Here is a 25,229-nt window from a genome sequence, read left to right on the forward strand (position 1 = left end):
TTATGCGGTAGAGCTAATGGTGTAGAAATATTAGTTGGGTCTAAAACAAAACAGAACTCAAAACACAAAAAATTTATAATTTCAAATTGTATCGGGAAAGAAAATTAAAAGCGGTATCAAATTTTTTAATTTAAATTTGTAAATATTTTAAAAAAATTATATAGTTTTTGTCCACCCTTAGGTAGAGCTTCTGATTTGAATTTTATTATAATAAAAGTATCGTGAAGCATGCTAAAGATTGAAAAAAGAAAAGCAAATATATCGTGGATCATGGCACGAGTCAATAAAAAGACATCCACACGAGGAAATGAAGGAGAAACACCCACAAGAAAAGAAAAAAAAATAATTATGAATTTCTATCAATTGCTTAGGCAAGTGCTTAGGAAAAGTAAGAATTAGAATATTGTTGGAGATGTTCATCGCTACTTGACAAAAATGATGACCTGGCTATGGAAAGATTGAACATAACAAATAAGTTTGACAAGAAAAATCAATTTGATTCAGAATATATATATATATATATATATATATATATATATCTCAACCACTAAATTTTAAATTTGATTTTCTTTCATCTATAATAAAAAGTTATAATCAGAATTACCATAATTTCTCACGTGCATAATATCCAGAAATTAAAAATAATTCCTATTTCAGACTAATAATTGTTAGGCGGATCATATTCACACTTCAACCTCATCTGACGGTTATTATTAGCCCCCCCCACACACACAGAAATAAAATATCTAACCTGGTCAAATTATTACAAACTCTTAGTCTCACAAAAGTCCACACACTGTATATTTCTATAAGACAACAACTTGGGGACGGAAGCGACACCGCAAAAGTGAAGCAGGGCCACCGTAACCATATCGGAAAAGTCTAATGGCACACAGTAGCACCTCCGCGATCGATACCAGAAGCGGCTTTTGCCGATCAAATTCAACTTTCTACAGCAAACGCAAGCCTATTCCTCTCCCACCCAAACACTCCATGGATATAACTACTTTCATTTCCTCCCAGGCCCACAATGGCAAAACAGCCTTCATTGACGCAACCACTGGCCGCCACCTCAGTTTCTCCGACCTATGGAAAGCAGTTGATTCCGTCGCGAATTGTTTATGTGACATGGGAATTCGCAAAGGCCACGTTGTCCTTCTCCTTTCTCCAAACTCTATATTCTTCCCTATTGTTTGTCTCTCTGTCATGTCTCTTGGAGCGATAATCACCACTACTAACCCTCTCAACACTCCTCGTGAAATCGCCAAACAGATTGCCGACTCTAAACCTTTACTCGCTTTCACCACTCCACAACTCGTCCCCAAACTCACCGAGTCAAGCTCGAATCTCCCTATCGTGCTTATAGACGACGATGACCACAACTGCTCCGCCAAAATTTTAACAACTTTAACCGAAATGATGACAAAAGAACCGAGTGAGAACCGAGTCAAGGAGCGAGTAAGCATGGATGACACGGCTACTTTACTCTACTCGTCAGGTACAACTGGGGCAAGCAAAGGCGTGGTCTCCTCTCACCGTAACTTAATTGCTATGGTTCAAACAATCGTTGGACGTTTCAACGAAGACAGAGAGCATAAATTTATATGTACAGTCCCCATGTTTCACATCTACGGTCTAGCAGCTTTCGCGACGGGACTACTAGCGTCAGGATCAACGATCATAGTTCTCTCGAAATTCGAGATACACGAAATGTTATCGACGATAGAGAGATATCGTGCTACTGATCTACCTCTGGTCCCGCCTATACTGGTAGCAATGATCAACGGTGCTGATCAGATGAGGTTAAAGTATGATTTGAGTTCGTTGAAAACAGTTCTATCTGGAGGGGCCCCACTCAGTAAGGAGGTTATAGAGGGGTTTGCTGAGAAATATCCGACGGTGAGGATTCTTCAGGGTTACGGGTTGACTGAATCGACGGGTATTGGTGCTTCAACAGATACGTTAGAGGAGAGTAGAAGATATGGTACGGCGGGGCTGTTGTCGCCGAGCATGGAGGCGAAGATTGTGGAACCGGAGAACGGTAAAGCTTTGACGGTTAACCATACCGGTGAACTTTGGCTTAGAGGTCCTTCTATTATGAAAGGTAAGCTTCCTGTTTTTCTTTATTGTTTGTTTCTGTTTGCCGTTTTTGTTTATGCGGGAATAAATGTCATCTACTGTCGTTTCTTGTCAAATAGTAAAATAATAATAAAAATCACCAGCGTGGGAGATTATATTAATTGTCTAAAACACTGAGGCAGGGTAGTGGGGAGTTTTATCTTTTTATATTTCTTTTTGTCTGTCAAAGATAAATTATGGTATTTTTCTGGCTAATTCTTTTATGTTACTACAGAGTGCTGTGGGAATACCATTTGCCTGCTTTTGGGACAATAATATGGATTTTTTTGTTAAAAGAGAAAAAAAGGTGCATTGTGCTGTTCACTTTCAGCACTTGGCTGACTCATGGAATCACTATTTAATCTGATAGTGCAATTTCAAATGTCTTGTTCAATTTGTAACTTTACCCCATTAGCTCTGGTATGCTGGACTATTAACTAACTGTTATTGTATTTTTCTTTTGCTTCTACGGGTGGAACAAAATAATCTGTTTATAGATCTCAATTTAGCTACTTGAAGTGGCTGGCAGCCTGTAGCTTGTTTAAAATGGTAGTGGCAAGAGGCTGGCTGGTTTGCTCTGATCCTTTGGACCATAAAACCTTAAATGTAGTCATGTTCTTGCCTCTGACTCTGGTGTGTTTTCTATAAATGCATAATAGGACCCTTAGTTATAAATGAATAGAAAACCATTAAATCTTCCAACGACTTGTTTAGAAGATGCTCTGCTGAACGTTATGTAAGTTAAATTTGCGCCTGAGTTGGTTGTTAGTTGTTTCTGGAGTTAACGCCAAGGACTAGCGGACCATCTAATAGAATTGCGTATGTAAATTATTGCAGTCAAGTACCTTCTCCCAATCTGACGTGCATTTAGGCTTTGAAGTTAAAATTATTCCAAAAGCAGAGGGGTCTGAGAAGATTTACAGCATTATAACTTGCACCAAATGACCTAGGCCTTCCCCTGGGTGCTGCCTTGTGGATTGATTGATTAAATACTACTAGTTATAGCTAAAGCGGATCATATCTGACCTGACCTTGTGAAATTTTTTTATGGTTTGAGAAGGCAGAGCACTGTAGTGAGCGAGCTAGGTAATTCCTGGGATTGATTTTACGTTCCAAAAGGTCATTGCAATTCACTTATGCAATAGAAGGATTTGGGTCAGTCCGCCTCGTCACCTTTCAATTATTATCTTGTTTGTTTCTTCTTTCTATTATCCTGCCTACTTCACATTCCTTTTTGTCTCTGTGTGGAATCGTGAGTGTGTTAATTCAGTCATTCAGAAAGACTGCTTTTGCTTTAAGTTAGTGCCTAAAGATTTTCAGTAAATGCACTTTACAATCTAGTCATTTATCGCAATGATTCTAGCATAAAATGTTTATGGAACATATCCTTCACATGATAAAAACTTATGATTATCTCCAGGGGCAGCATGTTATGAATTCCAATTCAGACCAAAGCTTGTTGGGGGTCAAACATTATAGACTATCTACAGACAATATCTTGAGTTCAAAAATTCGTGCTTGAGTTGGGACTTGCAAAACCTATGAAATACTATGGAGTTATGATTAGGGGCAGTGAAATTTAACACCTTATGGATTTATGGGTGTGCTAGGATCAATTCAGAACCAACTATGTCTTGTTGGAACACTCATGGCTTTGTTTATGGGTAGATTATGATTACACATGTGCGGTGAGAGAGTTTTTCAATGAAAGCTTTTTATGTGCTGGTACCTTTCACTCATCCAAATCTACTTTTGCGTCCACTGAGTTAGATGTGGGTCCTCTCGTTCCAAAAACAAATGAATGCATGGGCAACTTGAAAAGATACCAGGGCTAATTAGCCATGAAATAATGCTTGCAGGGAAAATAGATTTGACAATCTTATGGTCTCTCATTTTTTATCACTATGGCATACAATTAAATCAGTCTATTGAGAGATAATTAGCAATTTTAACACTATTCATCTTTTATGATAGAATCTGTGTGGTTGACTTTGCAGGCTACTTTAGTAATGCTGAAGCTACATCCTCAACTCTTGATTCAGAAGGATGGCTAAGAACGGGAGATTTATGCTACATTGATGATGACGGATTTGTTTTTGTGGTTGATCGGTTGAAGGAGCTTATTAAATACAAGGGATATCAGGTGATCATTACTGCATTTGGCCCTGTTTGAGCATTTACTTTTCTTCTAGTCCTGTACCTAATGTTATAGTGAAATCATTCTAACTTAATTACCCGACAACAGTTGGTACTAGATTCTGCAAATACTCTTGTAGAAACTGCGATTTTGTGGAATTACTCTGACTAAATTTGCTCTTCACTTGTTAGGTTCCCCCTGCAGAGCTAGAGGCCTTGCTACTTACTCATGCAGAAATTTCTGATGCTGCTGTCATACCGTAAGCATTCTTTTATTTTCTATATATTAGAGCTCTGAGATTCACTCTATGCATGTCTGAAACATCCGAATCTTGTTCTCTTGTAATCACTGAAATCCCTGCAATTTTGTTCCTGTGAAGAAGTAGTTTCCTTTCGGAAACAGTTTCTGAACGTGATATTTATATTTCAGGTTTCCTGACAAGGAGGCTGGACAGGTTCCCATGGCATATGTAGTAAGAAAGGCTGGAAGCAATTTATCAGAGAGTTCCGTGATGGACTTTGTGGCAAGACAGGTGCGTCTGAAGTTAAATAATTTGAAGAGAGCTCTTCAAAAGCAGAATTAACCATTGCATTGTTGTTTTGCCACCGTAGTAATGGTATTACATATGCAGGTGGCCCCATACAAGAGAATCCGAAGAGTCACATTTATTGCTGCCATACCAAAGAATCCATCCGGCAAGATTCTCAGGAAGGATCTGATAAAGCTTGCTACCTCTAAACTCTGAATAGTTTGGGCTTGCTATGACATGTCTTTAGAACGAGAAGGAACTATTGCATCCATATGCATCGTATCACCATTTTTGAGCCATAATATAGCTTCTTAACTTTGTTTATCTGTATAATTTGTAACTGTTTAATGTTAAATTCAATAGACATAATTAAAAAGTCGCAACTTTAGCAATTGCAGCCTCTAGAATGAGTTTTATACTCATGATGTAAAGGCATTGATTCACTGCTCTCCCAAGTAGGATCTGAGTAAAAGCTTGTTTGAGTTTTTGGTCCCAAAAGCTAAAGCATTACTGTAATCTGAATGAAAATTCTGATGATTCACTGTGTGCAACCTGCATTAAAAAGTTAGGTTTAAGTCACAAATTTTAGAACGATTAAGGGGAAAACAAAGAACGAAAAGGACTAATTAAATTGTTGACTCCCAGAACTATATTAAGAACTAATTGCCTCGCACTCATTTTCAATGTACAAGAGTGTGGAATCACTCAGTATCCAGCTCTATAAAACTATGGATGCACGAGCACTTGAACTGTAAGAAGGAGAGCGAGAAAAGAAGATAAAAGAATGCCCTCACAACTATATATTCATGGAGAAGATCGCATCTTCAAGTTCCGGGGATGGACTTTTTGCTTAGCAGAGTGAAAATGTATTCCAAAAATTCTTCTTCGCAAGGAACTTGCAGAGGTCCATGAGCCGCGGTCCCAAACTCTTCTTCAGCCATTTCAAGTAGGACTTTGAAAATGGGATGATTCAAATAGTCTATAGGAACAACAAACCTCTTGCCTTCCTTAGTGTAGACAGCAAAATGGCCTTTCTTTTTCATGGTTATCCATTTCTGTATGATCTCGCTTAGTATCTTAGAAGAACTCTTCATGGAGCAGTGTTTTTTAAAGAATTTCAAGAAACGAACGTCTGCATTGGGAATGTAGGGTCTAGTGGTTGAGTATGATATGCAATTTATAGGCAGATGGGGGGTGGAAATAAAGTAATTGTAATACAGTGAGGTTTCTAAAAGCTAAGGTGAGGGAAGAAGCCCGCATATCGGTAATGTATGGAGAGTATAATGGGTTTCCTGTGACTCGTGATAAAGTTGGGGACCTGACTTTTATGACAATTGAATTGAGAGGTTGGATAAGCCATGTTTGTTGAACATGAAAAAACAAAACAGGACTACTTTTGTTCGGGAACTACTCTGTGGCTGGAGGCTTTTAGAAGGTGGCGATGAGGATTGGATGAGATAAGTTTTTATACCTTTGGAGGATGAAGGCTGCAGAGGGATCTAGGCGACTTATTAGAAACTTCACGCTACTACTTATGTAGAAGAAGAGGAATCTGGCAAAAGTTCCAAAAAACTGGAGAGACTTCAAGAGGGTTCATAGCATTTAAAGATATCATACTTAAGCTGCTCGCCACTGAAGCAGTTTTGTCTCCTCAGTTTAGATATTAGTTTCTAACTACCTATAGTTGCTATGTAGTATTTAAATTAAGAAAATAAATTGGACCTACACTATGATATCACCAATAAATAGTATATTCTAGTAAAAATATTCTTGTTTAAAGACAATTCTTTTATGATTTTTGAAACACAATATATTTAAATTTTTTTTATAAATATATCGTAGTTAAAACTATTTTTTATGATTTAATATATCCTCTTAGCTCTCCTTTATCTTTTAAAATAGAGAGTGAATTGTTTTCAATAATGTCTTAATTTATATTTTTATCTTTCTAAGAATCTAAATCTAAATCTCAACTTTTGTTTTTTATTTTTTTTATTCTTTTTTATATGTGAAATTAAATTATTATTTATATAAAATTAAAATAAGGTATTTATAAATAATAATCTAACGATAAATATATATTTTTATTTAAATAATTAAATGAGATAGATAAATAAACAATGGTGTTGGAACATGTATAACTTTTAATATAAATTCGAACAAAAAATTAAACTGCTGAGGATGCTTAGCATATGAGTTGACACATTTCCTCTTTTCGACCTACAGAGGTGCAACACTGCAAGTAAGTCTTAATCCTCGAGCCTTAGAAGCAGAAACATGGGCCACCATCAATTATCTCAGCCTATCCGAAGAGGCCTAATGCAGACTTAGCCCAAAAGCAGTAAATTTATAACTTGCACCTACAAGACCAGAAGCCCCTGTTACTGATATTCGGATAAATTTGCGGTGATATTATGGAGCACAGTGACGAAACATGCCCCTTCTCCTAACCTTGGATCTTTATATAGTCTCACATGGCTTTGTATTGGTGCACACCAACCAAACCAACACTTTGCATACTTTTGCACCAGATGACAAAGTTATACGTCCCATCATCTAATTAGTCAACTTTAAATTATTTTTTGGTTTGTTGAAAAGATCGAAAGAAGGAAAGGAAAACGAATTAATTGTAAGAGATTTTCCTATGTTTCTTGATTTTGTTCAGGATTTATTTTTTTTCCAAGTTAAGATCCAAAATCACAGTATTTAACAATGAAAGTAAAATATGCAAATCGGCAAGACAGAAAATCTGTACTTCTTATCCGCAGTAATAGCACTATCACTCATACGGCCATCCTTCCCAGACATAAGCTGGTCTATGAAAATGACACAATACAAAAAGCGAGTGTAAATGTAAAATTATTGCTGTTAAAAAGTGCTACAGTTGTGTCTTTCTCCATTTCCAAATTCTGTGGTGCTTGTGTTCCAACTTTAACATGCATGGGCCAGGCACGTATGTTCTTCCCCACAGGCTCATCTGCGGATGTGATATTATATGGGGTTTGCAGTGTGCACGTATTACTTTAGTGCATATTTGCATACTGCTACTGCTTGGGTTATTCTTTCGTGCCTTCGGATCTGAGGCTTCTCTTTCCAATTACGCTTCGGCACTTGTTTTTCCATAAACCAATCCCAATCCTTTTCCGATACATACATATATATATATATATATATATATAAACCTTCAAGTGAGTTCGTGTTAGTATAGTTGTTGATTGTCACTCTCATAAAATACAAGACAAATTTAATGAAAACTAGAAGACGTTACAGTTCTGTTAGAGAAAACTGTTATGCTAGCTATTTTTAGTGTATTGCATATACTTTTATCATTTCGTTTCAAGGAAAAGTCTAGAGTGTAATACGCAGATTGCCTAAGGAAAACCATTTCTTAACTGATTTTTCCGAGTCACATCGGAATTGAAGGGAGAGTGAGTGATCTAAGTCCACCTAATTGTTTTCCTCTTGTTTTTGTAGGGGCCAAAGGCCCAACTTTAGCTGATTTTTCTGGGTCACATCAGAAATGGGTAAAGGACTAATCTACTTAATTTCTATTTTTCATTGCTTCAAAATACAAGAAGGGCCCAACTTAACACCAGAAAGTTAGGGCATGCTAGAGCCGAAAGCTGCTGGTTGTGGTAAGAAATTGAGGTGTGGCCTACGATAGCATGATAATATCTGACTTGTCCTCCAAAACTTCCTCACCTGTAAAAATATCACATGTCTCTGCTTCAAAAATGTATGCACAAATTAAATGTTATTTCTTTTTGATCCACAACGATACATCTATAAAAGGGGCCACTTCCCTTTACTTTGCAGGCTAAAATCTTTGCCTATAATATAATAGCAACATATCCCATAAAAATTCTCATAATGTTAAGCCCTAAGAAAGTCATTGAGATTGCAAGTAAATGGCAGAATGCAGCTTCTACTAAGAGGAGGAGCAGGAGAAGAATATGCTTATCATCATCAACAACAAATGGATCATCACCACCATCATCATGTGACGGTTATCAGAGACGCAAATTTCAAGTATCACAGAAGGGTCATTTTGTTGTATACAGCAATGACAACAAGCGTTTTGTAGTGCCACTGCAGTATCTTAACCATGACATCTTCAAAGAGCTCCTAAAAATGTCTGAGGAGGAATTTGGATTGCCTGGCAGTGGACCTATTATATTCCCATGCGATGGCGTTTTCGTGGAATACGTTCTTTCTTTGGTGAAACAAGTACATACTGATTCCGAGGAGTTAACATTCTCAATTAGAAAATAGGGCACTCCAATTAACGGTTCCACTCTGTAAGAACTAATTCGATCAGTTCGAACTTTCTCGCAATCTTCTTTCTGATATTCTAAGTGTATTGTATGTATATGAAAATCATTAGCCCTAAGACTTATAATTATGTATGTAAAGTTGCTTATTTATTAATTAAAATGGAGGATGCATTTTCTTTTTGGGTAAGGAATGGAGGATGCATTTTCAAATGTATAACCAGTCTCACTTTTCAACAAAAGCAGGCTTGTAGACGACAAATAACTACGTCGAGCCTCTTTGGGATAGCTGCTAGGTATTCAATATCATATTTAAATTTTCTCCATTAATAAGTTGCAATCTTTCTATTAAGTTTATTTTTCAAAAAATTATACATTTAGTTTTTCTTTGGTAAGAACTATGTAACTTAGCAACGTTAGGCAAAACAATTTCTAACGCCTTTCTTTACACTTAGAATGACATGTAAATCTATCGGAATCTAAATTCATCATCTCAACCTCTGATATTATGGCAAATGGCTTGAGTAAAACGTTTATCACTGGCCTTCATACCTCTAATAACATGAGAAATGGTTTGGACAGAATTTCTAATATCTTCACTCACATTTAGCATAACATGTAAATGGCAAGGGTCCAAATTCATCATTTCAAACAAAATTTTATGCTTATACTATTTCACCCAAAAATTTAAATTGTTATATGAGATTGAAAGAGTAGTTTATAGGGTTAATTGCACCGCTGGTACTAAACTTTCACACTTTTGTTCAAATAGTACCAAACCTTCAATTTGTTTCTTTTTGGTACCACTTCTATTATTTTTGTATTTTCCGCCAGTATCAAAGAGGAATCCGGTACTTATTTGCTGATGTGGCTGCCGGATTTTGAATTGATAACACACCTGTTGCTGACTCAACAACTTAATCCTAGTCAGCAATTAACTAATTACCTTAAATTTGAGCTAAAAAATTGAGAAAAATTATAATGAAATTGATTTCTTCCTCTAAGCTAACCCAAAAGTAACCGTTGGTACCAAACCTCAAAAATCAACGCAAACCGCTAAACTTCCACCTCCATTGTCAACAATCTCTGAATCTATCGTTTCTCGTCTCTGACCTTCTTCTTCATACCTAGACATTGCGACATTGTAGAACAATGACACTCGACTGGAGAGTAAGGAAGAAAACCGAAGATCCACTACTATACTGTAAGTACAAGCAGACCGATAATTATTCTTTGGTTATTGAAAGCTATTTTGCATCTTTCATTGAGTAATGCATGCTGCATTTATTTGGAAGTTAACAATGCACGGGCTAGGGTTTTTCCTAATTTATTTTTAAAAATGCAAAGAATGTTGATGATGTTTGTTTATAAACACTGCTTGTGTGTGGTTATTTCACATTTGTTTAATTAATTTATTTTGCAGTGCCTAATTCTGAATACTTCACTTTGTATTGGCATGATTATGGAGTTGATGTTAGAGGTGAACCTAAGCTATGGGATATAAGAGTTGTGAATTTTTATAGTTTAGATAAGATATCCAGGATAGAAATTGATTCAATGGCTAGAGAGCTAGGACTGAATCCTCAAACAAAGCTGATTATGTGGAAGGATCCTACAAAGAGTATAAGTGATGGGTTGAGAAGCTTTGAAACTGATAAGGATGCTTTAGAAATGGCAATGGCTGTGGAGGGCTCTAAATTAATGCATATATTTAGTAGGGATAAGTGGGAAACAAAAGAAAAAGCTAGGGAAGAGGCTGGGGCAGAAGTTGGGGCAGAAGCTGGGGTGGAGGCTGTGAAAAATAAGGATGATGGCAGCTGTAAGGATAGTGATGCAGATTTAGAGGACAGTGAGTTTGTGGACTTTGATTATGACCTGAGGGATAAAGATGCTGATGATGATGCCATGTTTGATGAGTTTGTTGATAAGGAGCTTGAGAGGGACAAACCATCTGGTTCTAGAAGTGCTAGGCAACCTACTGAGGAGTTGTCTGAAGAAACAGATGCAACAGTTTATGGTCCATCAGATGAGCTGGTGTCATTCTCCTCATCTGAACACAACGATGCAGATTCAAGGAAGCAGAGATGGCCTGTGTTTAATGAAGAGACTGACATGTCAAATCCCTAGTTCAAGATTGGAATGCTCTTCAGTTCCTTCAAACAATTCAAGGATGCTATGAAGAGCTCATCAATCAAAAGCAGAAACCAGGTTATATTTGGGCCAAATACAAAGAAGAAATGCAAGGCAAAATGTAAGAAAGGATGCCAGTTTTTCATTTGGGCCTACCTGCTGAACTCAGACAAACAAACAGTGTAGATAAAGTCAGCTGATTTCATCCATAACTGTTCAAGAGAGGCATACAATAGGCATGTTAATGCCAATTGGATAGCTGAACAATATGTTGAAAGGTTCAGAGCTGATCCCAGTTGGGTAATTCAAAGGATCATACAAGTTGTAAAAGAAGATTGTGGTGTTAAAGTGTCCAGATTGAAAGCATGGAGAGTAAGAAATGTTGCTTTGACATTTATCAATGGTGATGAGACAGAACAACTTTCTAGCCTTCATGATTACAAGCTAGAACTCTTGAGAAGTAATCGAGGAAGCACAATAGTTTTTAGTTTGAATGAAGGTGTTTTTAACATCATGTATGTGTGCTTTGCTGCATTGAGGGAATTATTTAAGTTTTGCAGGCCTTTCATATCTTTGGATGGCTGTTGGCTGAAAGAAGTATTTGGAGGACAACTTCTCACAGCTGTTGGTTTAGATGCAGATGACTGCATCTACCCAATTGCATGGTATGTTGTGCAAAAAGAAAATAAGGAGAACTGGAAATGGTTTTTGGAGCTGCTGGCTCAAGATGTGGGGATAACAAATAGTTATCAATGGGTGCTTATGACTGACAGGCATAAGGTAAATACTTTTCACAATTTGCTTTTTTATTCCTTCATATATTTTGGCATAATGGTATTAATTGTGTGTTGTTCTTTTGGAATAGGGTCTTATTCCTACCATTGAAGAACTATTCCCTAATTTTGAACATAGGGTTTGTGTTAAACATGTGCATAATAATCTTAGGAAGAAATTTAATAGTCTAGGGTTAAAAGAACTTGTGTGGGGTGCTGCTAAGGCAAGTTATGTCCAGATTTTTCAAAGGATAATGGAGAAGTTTGCAGCAGCATCACATCATGGACATAACTACATGAATAGCATCCCTCCTCATCACTGGTCTAGATCTCATTTTAGGACTGATGCTAAGTGTGACATGTTGTTAAACAACTTATGTGAGTGTTTTAGCAATTTTATCTTAGATGCTAGAAACAAGGGTGTGATAGCTATGAATGAGGTTATAAGAACAAAATTAATGATGAGGATGCATAAGAACAGGGATGCTATGAAAAGAGTGGCATCTGCTTACTGCCCTAAGATATTGAAAAAACTAGAAAAAACCAAAGAATTTTGCTGGATGTTTACAACAAAGTGGTCTGGAGGTGAGAGATTTCAAGTGGTTGGCCCAGGAGGACAGTTTGTAGTTGACAAACAAGAAATGACATGCACATGTAGGAGGTGGGATCTAACTGGAATACCTTGTTGTTATGTTGTATGTGCAATTTGGTATAATAATGAGACCCCTGAATTTTATATACATGACTTCTACAAGGTTGAAACATATCTAAAATGCTATAGCCATTTGATTAACCCAACCACCAGTAAAGAATTTTGGCCCAAGGCAATTGCCCCACCAGTCTTACCCCCCAGACCAATAAAACCTAGAAAAGGCAAACCTGCTAGAAAGAGAAGGTTAGAGAAAGAAGAGATGGAGTATCTGATCAGAAATGGTAAGGTCACCAAGAAGGGCTCTGTGATGACATGCACAGTTTGTGGTGCTAAAGGCCACAACAAGAGGTTTCATGGTGCTGGTGCTTCTACAAGGAGGGAAAAACTACGTGTAAGTATGCCATTCTTCTCATTTACTTATGCCTGTAAGTATACCCTATTGGTACCAAACTGTCTTCTTTTATATTCAATTGGTACCAAACTATATCAAATTGGTACCAAACATTGGTAACTTATATCCAATTGGTACCAAACATTGGTAACTTATATTCAATTGATACCAAACATTGATTACTTATATCCAATTGGTATATAATACCCCTTCAATTTCTTTCTTTCTTATTGTAGGTGAAGAGGAAGACAAAAAAAAAAAAGCAAAAGGAAAAGGAATCAAATGCTGCAACTACTGCTGCACAGAATGTAGATGACCAACCTGATAATGTAGCTTCTACAGACACAGCTCCTTTAGGGACAACTTCAACATTTGATAATTTTTCACCGCTAATACCATTGTCACAGGTAAGTAATATGTCACCTATAATATTTATTCAGTAATGTCAACTGTTTGCTAACTTAAGACTTTATTATATAGTTATTCAATGTAACACCATTAGCAAAAGAATCAGAAAAACCTGCAGTTCACTCTACTACATCACCTTCAAAGCCTACCAGCAAGAAGAGTAAAAGCATTAATGATTTGTTGAGTGAGCTGCCACCAGATCTGGCCATTGAAAGACTTTCAGAAACACAGAAAGGAGGAACTGAAGCTAAGGAAAAAAAGACTTTCAAACCCCCAGGGTTGTTGAGCAAAGATCTTGGGGCTGAAGGAGTTACCACAATAACAAAACAAGATAAAGGAAAACAGAAGATTGATGGAAGTGTTTCAATAAAGAAGAAAGCTTGGGTGCCTTCAGGAAATGCAAAGAACAAAGGAATTACAATTGGAAACCCTAAAAAATAATGTTTATTTTGGTTGTTGTGTTGTTAATATATTAATATATGTGTGGACCTAACATGTGGTCCTTTGACAGAATTTCATTTTTTGTAATGGCTTTTGACAGCCTTGGGTGTAGGGTTCATGTGGACAGAATTTCCACATCCATTCACTTTTTGTTTAAACATTTCATTATTTAAAGTAATCAACAAAGTACAATTACTTTCACTCAATTTGTCTGTTGCGAGGATTGCTCTATATAGGACATGTCTGTGCATATTTATCATAACAGTAACATTTAAATGAAACAATATTAATCAACTACTGTAGAAACCAAATACTCATTTATCATTTCATTCATTCATCAGTAAATTACATAAGTAAGAGTAGTTGTAAATACTACCGTATCCAAAGTACATCTTTAAGTAAAGCTATATCTTAAAAATAACAATCCTAGCCACACCATAACAGCCAAGCTTAGACAGGTCCATTCTGCACTTCATGCTCCTTCTTTCTTTTTTCATTTTCTGCAGCTTTGAATTTAGCAAATTAATCAATTCTTGTACTCATTCAGCAGCTCAGTTGTAAGGTTAGATTCACCACTGTCCATTTTTAAGTTAATAAAATAACAAATGAAGAATATGTACAAGAAGAAGGTTCTTCATTACAACTCAAAACATATCAATGTAAGCTAAGACAGCATCCCCAAAACTTACTATAACAGAGCATAACCAAACTTGCGCTCGGATTTCTTTTCTGTTCGAGAGACGAAGCTTCACTTTCAGTTGTTTTTGGCAAAACTTCACTTTCAGTTCGACAGACGAAGTCACCATGCACATATAGATCAGTGGCTCAACTCCAACACTAAACACACTGTAATCCAATACGACACAATAAAGAACAAGGAAGCTACAAAATCGATTATTACAGAAAGTAAATCGATTGATATAATAAAAACTAGGTTTCATAATTTGAGAATTTTCCTGATTTAGGGTTATTTATTTGGATTTTAGGATTATAAATAGGAAATAAAAACTAGTTGTTTTTAATTGCTGAGTTGGATAACTATTTGTTGAGTTAGCAACAGATGTGGCAAGTGATATGTTATCAATTCAAAATCCGGTAGCCACATTAGCAAATAAGTGCCAGATTCCTTTTTGATACTGGCGGAAGATACAGAAATAATAGAAGTGGTACCAAAAAAAATAAATTGAAGGTTTGGTACCATTTGGAAAAAAAGTGCAAAGGTTTAGTACCAGCGGTGCAATTAACTCATAATTTATATTTCTAACACCAAAAATAAAACTGACAAGAGACATCAAATAATGAATTTTTGTTTTTTAATTTCCAGGGCAATAACTTGTAAATGATTATAAACTCATGCATATTCAATTAGCAAACAACTAAAAGAATTTATCTAAATAAAAAAAGTATACATAATTCGAGACCCTCTTTTAGCCTTTTTCCCGAAAATAATATAGAAAATGTCGAAAAGTATGGATTAGAAGAGTTGGGAGATTAGGTTGCGATTAGACTCAAAAGGGTATGGGGCAAAGGATGCATTTTGGAATTAACTGAAAATGGAAACTGTACAAATATTAATGCATTTTGTTGGTATACACATATAATAATCTTCTCCTACCAAAGCCAGCCCACAGTTACGTGCAAATTGCTTTTACCTACATACACACGTCTGTTTCTTGCAGGAGGGAATTAAGAATTCATCACCCATTTCCCAAAATCCCAAACATTGATTCTTATCATTAGCTATTATTTGGTTATTTTTGCTGCCATTTGCACATGTTTTCTACTCACTCATGCAACCTGCCACAAGTATTGTTAAATATTGACCCGCAACAGTTCAATAGTCGTCCAAGCTCTCTCTCTCTCTCTCTCTCTCTCTCTCTCTCTAGATATATTTCGCATACATTGACAATCCTGTGATCATCAAAAGACCTCATTTTGCTGTATAATCTCTCGGGTTAGTTAAGGTTTCACACATAATAAAAGCGATCGGTTTCCCGTCTCCTGCTTAAAACTAATTCAAAGGCCTCTAACGTGATAAGTTGACCCAAAACTAAATGGATATAATCATGCAATAATATCTTCTTGCTTTTTTTTTCTTTTTTTCTTTTTTTCCTTTTGGCTGTGACAATTATTTGTGTTGGAGCTATGTATCAGTATACTTCCATGTGGAATCCATAGTTCCGCACCAAACTCATGCATGCTCGAGAAATTCCAAAACAAACCCACGTCCCGAGTAACCTTCATTTCTATCCAATTTTAGCACACGTGCTTTGGTTATATGTTTCAAACAATATTAATGGCACTGCTTCTTTTCCTTGCTATATATAAAATCTTGATTCTTTCTTCTTTTCTGCAGTTCATAACTTCTACTATTTTTACACTAGAAACTAATACATATACATCTCCATGACCAGCTTAAGAAAACTTATTGCCGTCGCAACTCAAAGGCGTATTTGGCATAGGGTGGCCAGTAAGGGTCACTTTGTCGTGTACTCTATAGATAGGAAACGATACGTTGTTCCCTTGGCATATTTGCGAACCAGCATTTTCACAGAGCTGCTTAAAAAGTCAGAGGAAGTGTTTGGGTTACCGAGAGATGGTCCTATCACTTTGCCTTGCGATGGAGAATTCCTGGATTACGTTCTTTCAGTTGCTAAAAGAAACGTTTCTCATGAACTAGAGAAGGGCATTGCTTGCATCATCTCTTCAGTTACTAAAGTATTTCAAGGGCTGACTTGTCATCAAATTACAATCCACAGTTAGCTTTTGATTTTACATTGTCAAGATTCTCTAGGACTTTATTCATATTGAGCAAACTGATTCCTTGTTAATATTGATTTCTTGGAAATGACTATTTCTGTTAAATCATTTAATATTACAAAATGCGGTTATAAACATATGCAAATATTTAAATTCAAGTGATTTTTCGTACTGATCTCCAAGCATAGCCATCTGCCATTTACTTTGCAAAATACATTTTCAAGTCTTTAAATTTTTTTGTTTTTATTTGATTGCACCCTTTAAATTTTATTTTATTTCATTTAGCTCTTTATACTTTTATTTTTATTTTTATAGAAATAAAAATAAAAATACAAGAGTTCAATCAAACAAATAAAATTTTTAAAAATATATATAAGAAATGTTTAATAAAAAAATATAAAAATATAAGAATTCAATAGAATAAAATGAAAATTCAAGAGCTTAACAGAATAAAATTAATAAAATATTTTGACATTTTATTTTAGTAGTTAACTAAGTGTTAAAATGTTGTTTCCTTAATAATCCTTACATTAATCCTTAACTTTTTCCTCGTTGAAAACAATTACCCAATAAAGTTGCATAAAAATGAAAACAAAAAACTATTAAATCATTTGGTAATGCACAAAGTGCTTGTCAAGCATAATATACGCACAGCTATAATATATGTGGCGAGATAATCATTTTCTCCTACAAAATAGAAATCCAACCTTTGATATCTCTCTCTCTAAAAGAAAACACTTTTGATATTTTCTGAAAAAAATGGTAATGTCCCTGATCCATTGGAGAGAATGCCACCATTTGTGTTGGTCTATCTTAAACTTGCACGGTCCAGCTAAAGAGTTGAACCGATACTAAGCAGCGGTTAAGAGTTGAAGATATCGTCTCTATTGTCGGAGCTGCGGCAGCTGCAGGCTACTGTACCATAATGTGGCTAGTGTCTGTCACTCAAGGAAGAGCTTGATGTTGTATCCTATTATGACCCAATTAAAGAGCAAGCCAACATTGCTATTTGTTCGGCTTTGAGGTTGGAGTGAAAGGTTAGAGAATATTGTTTTTTCTTTCGTTCGGAATTGACACGTATATATATATTATATTTTAATATTAAATATCTAATACATAATTTACAAGATTAATAAATATATATCGATTAGTAACAAAACTAAATTTTAAAAAGATTAATCACAAATATCAAATGGGCTTTTACAACTCCATATAACTACATATGGGCCTTGGCAAGCCCATAACGGTTCATTGGTTGTTAAAAACGATGTGGAGCCAGCCACTTCGATTTTAAAAGTTTTGTTTTTATTCTTTTATTTTCTATGTTTTTAGAATATACTTTAAAATAATAATTTATTTTATTACCTCTAAATTTTAGTGCTTCATATTAATTAAAATTAATCCAGAATTAGAATTAATTGTCTGTATAATCTTTGAAGTCTTTAATGTTTAAGGAATAAACTATTACTTATTTACTAATCATTAAATATTCATTTTTAAACTTTGGGTTTAGTTTAATATTTCTTATTGGAAGTACTTTATTAATGTCTCCAATATGTGTTATCAAATGACAAGATAATGGCCTGGCCCCCTTAAAATTCTAATAATTTAGTCTCAGTGCAAAGTTTTTGGCTTTTTAATTCAAACAAATGTATGACACGTAGATTTAGGACAAAAGAAATAGAATGATAAAGTTCATTGGGGTGTGCTATTTTCATTTTTTCTTTTTCAGGCAACAATGCCTTCAAATGAAAGGAAACCATCGCACGTATCATGTACTTGTGTTTCCATTGCAATAGCAGGATATTGGGCATATGGGCGCAGGTAATTAACCCTTAAAACCCTTCTTTTAATCCTATTTTCCAAATTGTTACAGTATTCACTAATTAATATAATTATTTCTGATACCTGCAAATGGAGGGATGCTAACAGCAATTTATCACAAGCTGTTCTAATTAATAACAAGAAAGCAGCTTAATTAGTGATAATTAAGGCAGTGACCGCATTCCGAATTTATGGGATGCCAGTGTTAGATTAGATGAACTTCAGTCAAGATACAACAAATGGAAGAACAAGCCCTGCCCCGTACGTGGTGGCACCCGGTCAATTCTTTCGTGCTGTGTGTTGGATACCGGCGCTTCCTTTTTCCTTAGCGGTGGCGCCATACCTTTCTTGGTTGGTAGGTTGAATAGGGTCGGAGTTGCAGTGCCGGTTACATTTGCTTATCCATGTTTAATTAATGTGGCTTAAGATTAAGAAACCAAATAAATATGGAATCATGTGGGCGGCTGAATTGGGTACTAGCTAGCTTTCCTTTTTTTTTTTTTTTTTTTTTTTTTTTTTCTTTTTAAGCCTAACTACTAGATTGAAATATTGAGTAGGAGTTTTTCAATTAAATTTGAAGTGTTTTGTTGGCTTCGTTTTTTCCCTTTTACTCTTCCAATATGCTCTTTTCTTTTCATTTTGATTATATAAAGTAATTCTGAATTATTGTTATCATTCTCTTTCGAGATAAATTCTGAAATATGTTTTGCATGTTAAATAAATAAATTAATGTTTTTAATTAGGCTTCATTTTTCATAATTCAAATTGCACTTTACAGTCCCATCAAGAAAAGAGAAATAATTGCCGTTGCAAATGTTATTTGTTATCTTAATCACGTACACTTTGCCTTCTAATATCGTAGCAGCCAGTTTAGGAAATGGATTATTGTCTTCTAATCTAATGAATTAAACTACTAATTAACGTTTTAAGTCATTGTCTACTTTCATCGAATGGCAGTGGAGCTTTATCAGGAAAAGCCATCGTTGTCTTGACTAAAGCATATAAGAGCATTAGGCGAAAAAAAGCTTGGAAAAAGAAGAAGAAAACAAATCAAATTCTTTGCAAAAGAATTAGATGCATGAGGTTGAAAATCAAATCCCTAACCAAACAAAACAAAGCTATAAAGCTACTTTAACAAAAGACACTACCACAACACAAATCAAACAGACTCTTTATTTTTGCCACTACCGAAATATGAAAGAACCTTCACCATCTTTTTCTTTCCCTTTTCTTCGCAAAACATTTGACTGTATTTAGAGATGGTATAAATAAAATACTTTTATCATTTTAATAAAGTTAAAAATATATATTTCAAAAATATGTAAATGAGATGGTATAAGTCTTTTCTAGCTTAACTAAGATTTCAAATCCGGACCTTGGATCTGTACATGTGTTAAAACTCTTGAAGGAATATTTTACTACTCATAAAAATTCTATCTGCTATATGATCTAATTTAAATCTAGATATATTATACTAAAAAATTAAAAAATATATTCTTATTTTTATTTATTAATTTTCATTATAATAAAATTATTAAAAAATACATCTCATTCTAAATACCACAACTAACAAGAGAATTGATGGATTGGTGATTCTAGGGAGTTATGGTAAATGGTTGTTTTGTTTTAAAAATAGAGTAATCAATTTTCTTTCATAAGGAATACATGAATATGACAAGTCATTTATTAAAAAAATTAAGATTTTATTAATTATGTTGATATAAAGAATTGCTAAAACATGTTAAACAATATTAAAAAGATTATGCAATTAAATTTTTTATGAAAGATAACAAAAATATTGTCATTTTTCATTAGGGATCAGATTTATGTTTTACAACTAAAAATAACTAGTGGTTTACTGTGTGATGCATCACCATTATTATTATTCCGATTATAAAATAGAGTTTATAAATGTAACTTAATAAGTTTTTTAATATTAAATTTATAATATTTTAACAAATAATAGTAAACTAATTATTTTCAAATGTCTTTATTTTTTTAAATTTTATTAGTACAATAATATAATAATTATTTTTAAAATTTTCATTTATTAATTCTAATATTGTATAGATCAATACTATTAATATAATTGATATTACATTTTTTAGAATTAGAAATTAATTTGTTAGTGAATGTAATATTTAAAAAATTATTATTTTTTATAAATAGAATCATTATCTAATTAGAAAACTAATTTATTAGTTAATATAAGATTAAAATATAATTAATATGCTATTTTTTTAGAGTAATCATTTTCTAATTAGAAAACTGACCATTTTCTAATTAGAAAACTAATTTATTATTAATATGTTATTTCTTAGGATTAGAATGAGTGTTTAATTAGGAATGTAACTTATTAATAAATAAATTAATAAAAAAATTTAGATTATCTTGTTTTTCATTAACTTAGAAACTTTTTCATAAGTTGTTGATTGTGCAGAATAAGCCTAACTAAAAAGAAGTTCAAAAAATTATTTTAATTATGAAAGAATATAGACAAATTATCTATATTTATAAGATGCCAATTTTTTTATGATTACAAAAAGTTATCACTTTTGGTTAATTTAAATTTTTTTTCACAAGTTACATAAAATCAGCCAAGTTCTCATTAAATTATAATTTTTCACATTAAAAAATTATAAAAAAATTCTTTAAATAATTTTTAAAAAAGTATCATTCTACATAAAATAATAATTTTTTTATGATTATAAAATTGATACTCTTTTTCATTATTTTAATAACAATTTATAAAACTGTTTATTTAACGTTTAAAAGTAAATGAAGGGTCCATAAAATAGAATGATATTCATTGGAGAAATTAAAACAAGACAAGACAACAACCATGTTGCATTTTGGGATGGAAGTAGAGAGCACCACCAGAAAATGAAACCTTACCTTCGCAGAAAGAGAATGAGATTGGCAGATGCAAATTGATATGTAAATGCAACAGGTGACAAATTGGAAGAAATTATTGAAAGAAAAGGCAATTTCATACGAAAGCGAAATAAAGCAAAGTTAGGGCGTCCGTTTTATTTTACAACTTTTGAATACTCCAATGTAATGAGATGGCAACGGTGACCTAAGCGACCAAAGACTCGCTACCGTCATCTTACTGTTCCTCATTTTCACTGCTAAGTACGTCAATAAAATAACATGGACAAACCCAAATTTGGTCCAAACAGAGATTACTCTCTCTCATATTCAATTTAGTATAAGAATATCTTAATAAAAATAAAATTATTACATAGACAAGAAATTTACCGGTCTTTTCGAAACACTCAAATTATTACATAGGATTATGGTCGACATCTACATGTTATGTAAATTTGTAGGTAATTTGGACAAAATTCTCTACCTCTGAGTTACTTTTTTGGGGGGTTTGCATACGCTGATGATGATATGAAATGAATATAAAGTCTTTACATTGGAGACTGGGCGTTGGAAAAGTGTCCGAATTTACGTAGTAGAATTATGTTTAATTGAGTAAGCATAATGGCCGCCACATAATGATTTCCACTTTATATGTATCTTCCCATGCTCTGCTATAGGGCAAAACTCACCTACTCAGCACGCACATCAGTGTCCACCTCCAATTCCCTATCATATATACCTTATATATATATTCTCGGTGCTCACCTTGTCCTTCTATCTTATAAGCAATTTCACAATCTTTGTCTAGTTAAGATATTCATAGTGTTATAAAGAATTTTCATTTTCACCTATTTCATATACTAGAATCTTCGGGGAAAGTTATATCGATACATATCAGTGTTGGCCGATGACGGGAGAGGCAATAGAGTTGAACATGAGCCCTGACACTTGGAGGGAACATGCAGGCATTTCCACCGTAATTTCTGCTCCTCCATCTCAACTCCATTGCCCTTCAATGGCAAGGTCACCTTTATTAGATATAGCACCAAAAACCCCTAAAAGCCCATTAGCTTCCCGTCTGATGACTCCGATAGCGAGCCCCGTGAAGAAGGCAATTACAAGCATGCAATGTTACTTAGAAGAAGTTGGTCACTTCACCAAGCTTGATCCCCAAGAAGCATGGCTTCCTATAACGGAGTCTAGGAGCGGTAATGCTTACTACTCGGCTTTTCATACTCTCAGTTCTGGCATTGGAGTGCAAGCCCTTGTTCTTCCCTTAGCTTTCACTACCCTTGGGTGGTAAGCATAATGATCTCTAAACGATTATTGAAAAGGAAAAAGAAAATAAGGGACTTAATTGTACAAAAATTTTAATACATAACAACTTTGGTTATTGTGTTTTTTCTTCTGGTTGCAGGACTTGGGGACTTGTAAGTCTATCTCTAATTTTTATGTGGCAGCTATATACTTTATGGCTGTTGATTCAGCTACATGAATCTGAGTCTGGAATGCGCTATAGCAGATACCTTAGACTATCAATGGCAGCTTTTGGTGAGCTTCATCTGCTATTTATTATATCTATAAATAGCATAAGTACTATGATCATATATATCAACTAAAATTCATGCATACCTGAACGCTTTTAGTTTATAATGATGTAGACTTTAGAGGAAGACTCAGGTGGATTGATATAATTATTAGAAAGGTTTACGTTTTTTTTGCTCTAATACTGCACATACATGTGAATTAAAGCCATTTCCATGTTCGAAGAAAAGCAAAGCAAATGAATACATAAGACTCTTTTTATTCCTGACGAACAACACAACTTCTGATAGAACAAGGAGACTGCTAGTCAATCAGCAGAACGGTCCCACTGCTACGACATGTCTTAAAATTTTCCACTGCCTCATAATCATGTCATTGTACTAGTTAATATCTGCCAATAATATACCTCACTAAAAGTCTGGATCCTGGAGTTTTATGATGTGAAAGAAAAAAATAGTCCAAGAAAATTCACTATTAGTCTTGAATTATAGTCGTGACTTGTGAGAATATTAACGTCCCTGTGAAGAGCTTTGTTTCTGTCACAATATTTGGGAAGACTTTTTACCACTGATGTTCTTTGTCGCTAGAAGGTTCAGCGACGAATATGAGCTGATACTAAGGGTTTGGTGACGATATTTTTATGGACAAATCGTATAAGTGATTGAGTACTTGATTAGCAGTTCAAATTCCACATATATTAGATCTAATGTCATATATGCTAACTCTTGTCAAAATGTGATGGTATTATCAGGTGAAAAGCTAGGGAAATTGCTTTCCCTCTTTCCAATCATGTATTTATCAGGCGGCACATGTGTGACTCTGATTATGATTGGAGGTGGAACAATGAAAATCCTTTTCCAAATTGTCTGCGGAGAAACGTGTAATTTGAAGCCACTGCTAACAACAGAATGGTACTTATTGTTCACTTGTTCGGCCATTGTAATAGCTCAGCTGCCCAACTTAAATTCAATAGCTGGAGTATCGCTAATTGGAGCAGTAACAGCTGTAAGCTACTGTACCCTGATATGGGTAGTGTCCATTATTCAAGGGAGGCCAACGGATGTCTCCCATGATCCTCCAGAAGCAAATTCTGATACGGCCAGACTTTGTAGCATCTTCAATGCGCTTGGGATAATTGCCTTTGCTTTCAGAGGTCACAATCTTGTGCTCGAAATACAGGTTAGATCACACATCTTTATGAATTATAAATCCGTAAGCATTTATTTTAGAACAAACCTTAATTTGAATATCATATTCTTAATTCATTTGTATATCTATCTTATGAAGGGGACTATGCCTTCAAGTGCAAAGCAGCCATCTCGTCTGCCTATGTGGAGAGGAGTAAAGTTCGCATATTTAATTATAGCAATGTGCTTGTTTCCACTAGCAATTGGTGGCTATTGGGCTTATGGAAACTTGGTAAGCACAAATATATATATCATTTTCCAATTCTTGTGATTGAAACAGGGGTCACATGTGAAAAATAAAAAACACGTCTCTGTCCATTGAGTAGCTTTCTCCTCCCAGCTATAACCCATGTCAGATTAATTGGTGTTTTGATTGATGGCAGATACCAGGAAATGGAGGGATGCTAAACGCTTTGTACAAATTCCATGGACATGACACATCAAAGACTCTACTTGGACTAACAAGCTTACTTGTTGTGATTAACTGCCTAAGCTCGTTTCAGATATATGCCATGCCAGTATTTGACAATTTAGAACTTAGATATACAAGCAAAATGAATAAACCATGCCCAAGATGGCTACGCTCAGTAATTAGAATGTTCTTCGGGTGTTTGGCATTCTTTATAGCCGTGGCATTTCCATTCTTGCCTAGCTTGGCAGGATTGATAGGAGGGATTGCACTACCAGTCACCTTAGCATATCCATGTTTCATGTGGATAATCATGAAGAAACCCCATAAATATGGTGCCATCTGGTGCTTGAATTGGACACTGGGACTGTTCGGCATGGTGCTTAGCATCCTTGTGGTCGCTGCAGCAATATGGACTATCGTGACTATGGGAATAGAAATTCACTTCTTCAAGCCGCAGTAAGAAGTAGCTGAACGCAGCTGCCCCGCACTGGACGCAGACCTGTTAACCTGACTATAATCTGCTCATTGTAAAGCAAAATGACATGAAAGGGGCAATGCACTATTCCTTAACAACTTGAAGAACCCCTCTCACTCTCTTAATTGTAGAATATTAAATTCTTGGGTCCTTGATATGTAACACTCCCAACCCAGCAAACTGATAATATTATATAAATAAAGAGCCTATTTTGCTTCCTCTGATCCAGGTAGATCGTCCATATAATTATGCATGCCGATGTTCTCTTCATGATCAACTGAGCATGGACACCATGTTATTTCAGG

General features: G+C 34.8%; 4 protein-coding genes and 1 long non-coding RNA gene across 5 annotated transcripts; 4 read left to right on the forward strand and 1 right to left on the reverse strand.

The window, feature by feature from the left end:
- The first annotated feature begins 684 nt into the window (after positions 1-684).
- Positions 685-5,176, forward strand: LOC8267877 (probable CoA ligase CCL5). Its single transcript, XM_002510594.4, has 5 exons — positions 685-2,104; positions 4,116-4,261; positions 4,447-4,514; positions 4,685-4,787; positions 4,887-5,176. The coding sequence occupies exons 1-5, from the start codon at positions 886-888 to the stop codon at positions 4,998-5,000; spliced, it is 1,650 nt and encodes a 549-aa protein (XP_002510640.1). The 5' UTR covers positions 685-885; the 3' UTR covers positions 5,001-5,176.
- A 136-nt stretch (positions 5,177-5,312) lies between these two features.
- On the reverse strand, positions 5,313-6,307 carry LOC107261091 (auxin-responsive protein SAUR66-like). The gene has a single exon (XM_015717919.3). It carries the CDS (start codon positions 5,876-5,878, stop codon positions 5,609-5,611), a length of 270 nt encoding a protein of 89 aa, XP_015573405.1. The 5' UTR covers positions 5,879-6,307; the 3' UTR covers positions 5,313-5,608.
- Positions 6,308-8,192: 1,885 nt separating this feature from the next.
- On the forward strand, positions 8,193-9,245 carry LOC125369208 (auxin-responsive protein SAUR64-like). The gene has a single exon (XM_048371118.1). It carries the CDS (start codon positions 8,655-8,657, stop codon positions 9,054-9,056), a length of 402 nt encoding a protein of 133 aa, XP_048227075.1. The 5' UTR covers positions 8,193-8,654; the 3' UTR covers positions 9,057-9,245.
- Positions 9,246-17,509: 8,264 nt separating this feature from the next.
- On the forward strand, positions 17,510-19,407 carry LOC125369196. Its single transcript, XR_007214830.1, has 3 exons — positions 17,510-17,647; positions 18,343-18,434; positions 18,531-19,407. It is a non-coding gene; the product is annotated as an uncharacterized LOC125369196 (long non-coding RNA).
- Positions 19,408-21,893: 2,486 nt separating this feature from the next.
- LOC8267874 (lysine histidine transporter-like 8) lies at positions 21,894-25,148 on the forward strand. The gene is made up of 5 exons (XM_002510591.4): positions 21,894-22,604; positions 22,723-22,856; positions 23,602-24,029; positions 24,138-24,269; positions 24,421-25,148. The coding sequence occupies exons 1-5, from the start codon at positions 22,213-22,215 to the stop codon at positions 24,907-24,909; spliced, it is 1,575 nt and encodes a 524-aa protein (XP_002510637.1). The 5' UTR covers positions 21,894-22,212; the 3' UTR covers positions 24,910-25,148.
- Positions 25,149-25,229: the final 81 nt, after the last annotated feature.

The sequence above is a fragment of the Ricinus communis genome, chromosome 2 (assembly GCF_019578655.1).
Source record: "Ricinus communis isolate WT05 ecotype wild-type chromosome 2, ASM1957865v1, whole genome shotgun sequence".
NCBI classification, from domain to species: domain Eukaryota; kingdom Viridiplantae; phylum Streptophyta; class Magnoliopsida; order Malpighiales; family Euphorbiaceae; genus Ricinus; species Ricinus communis.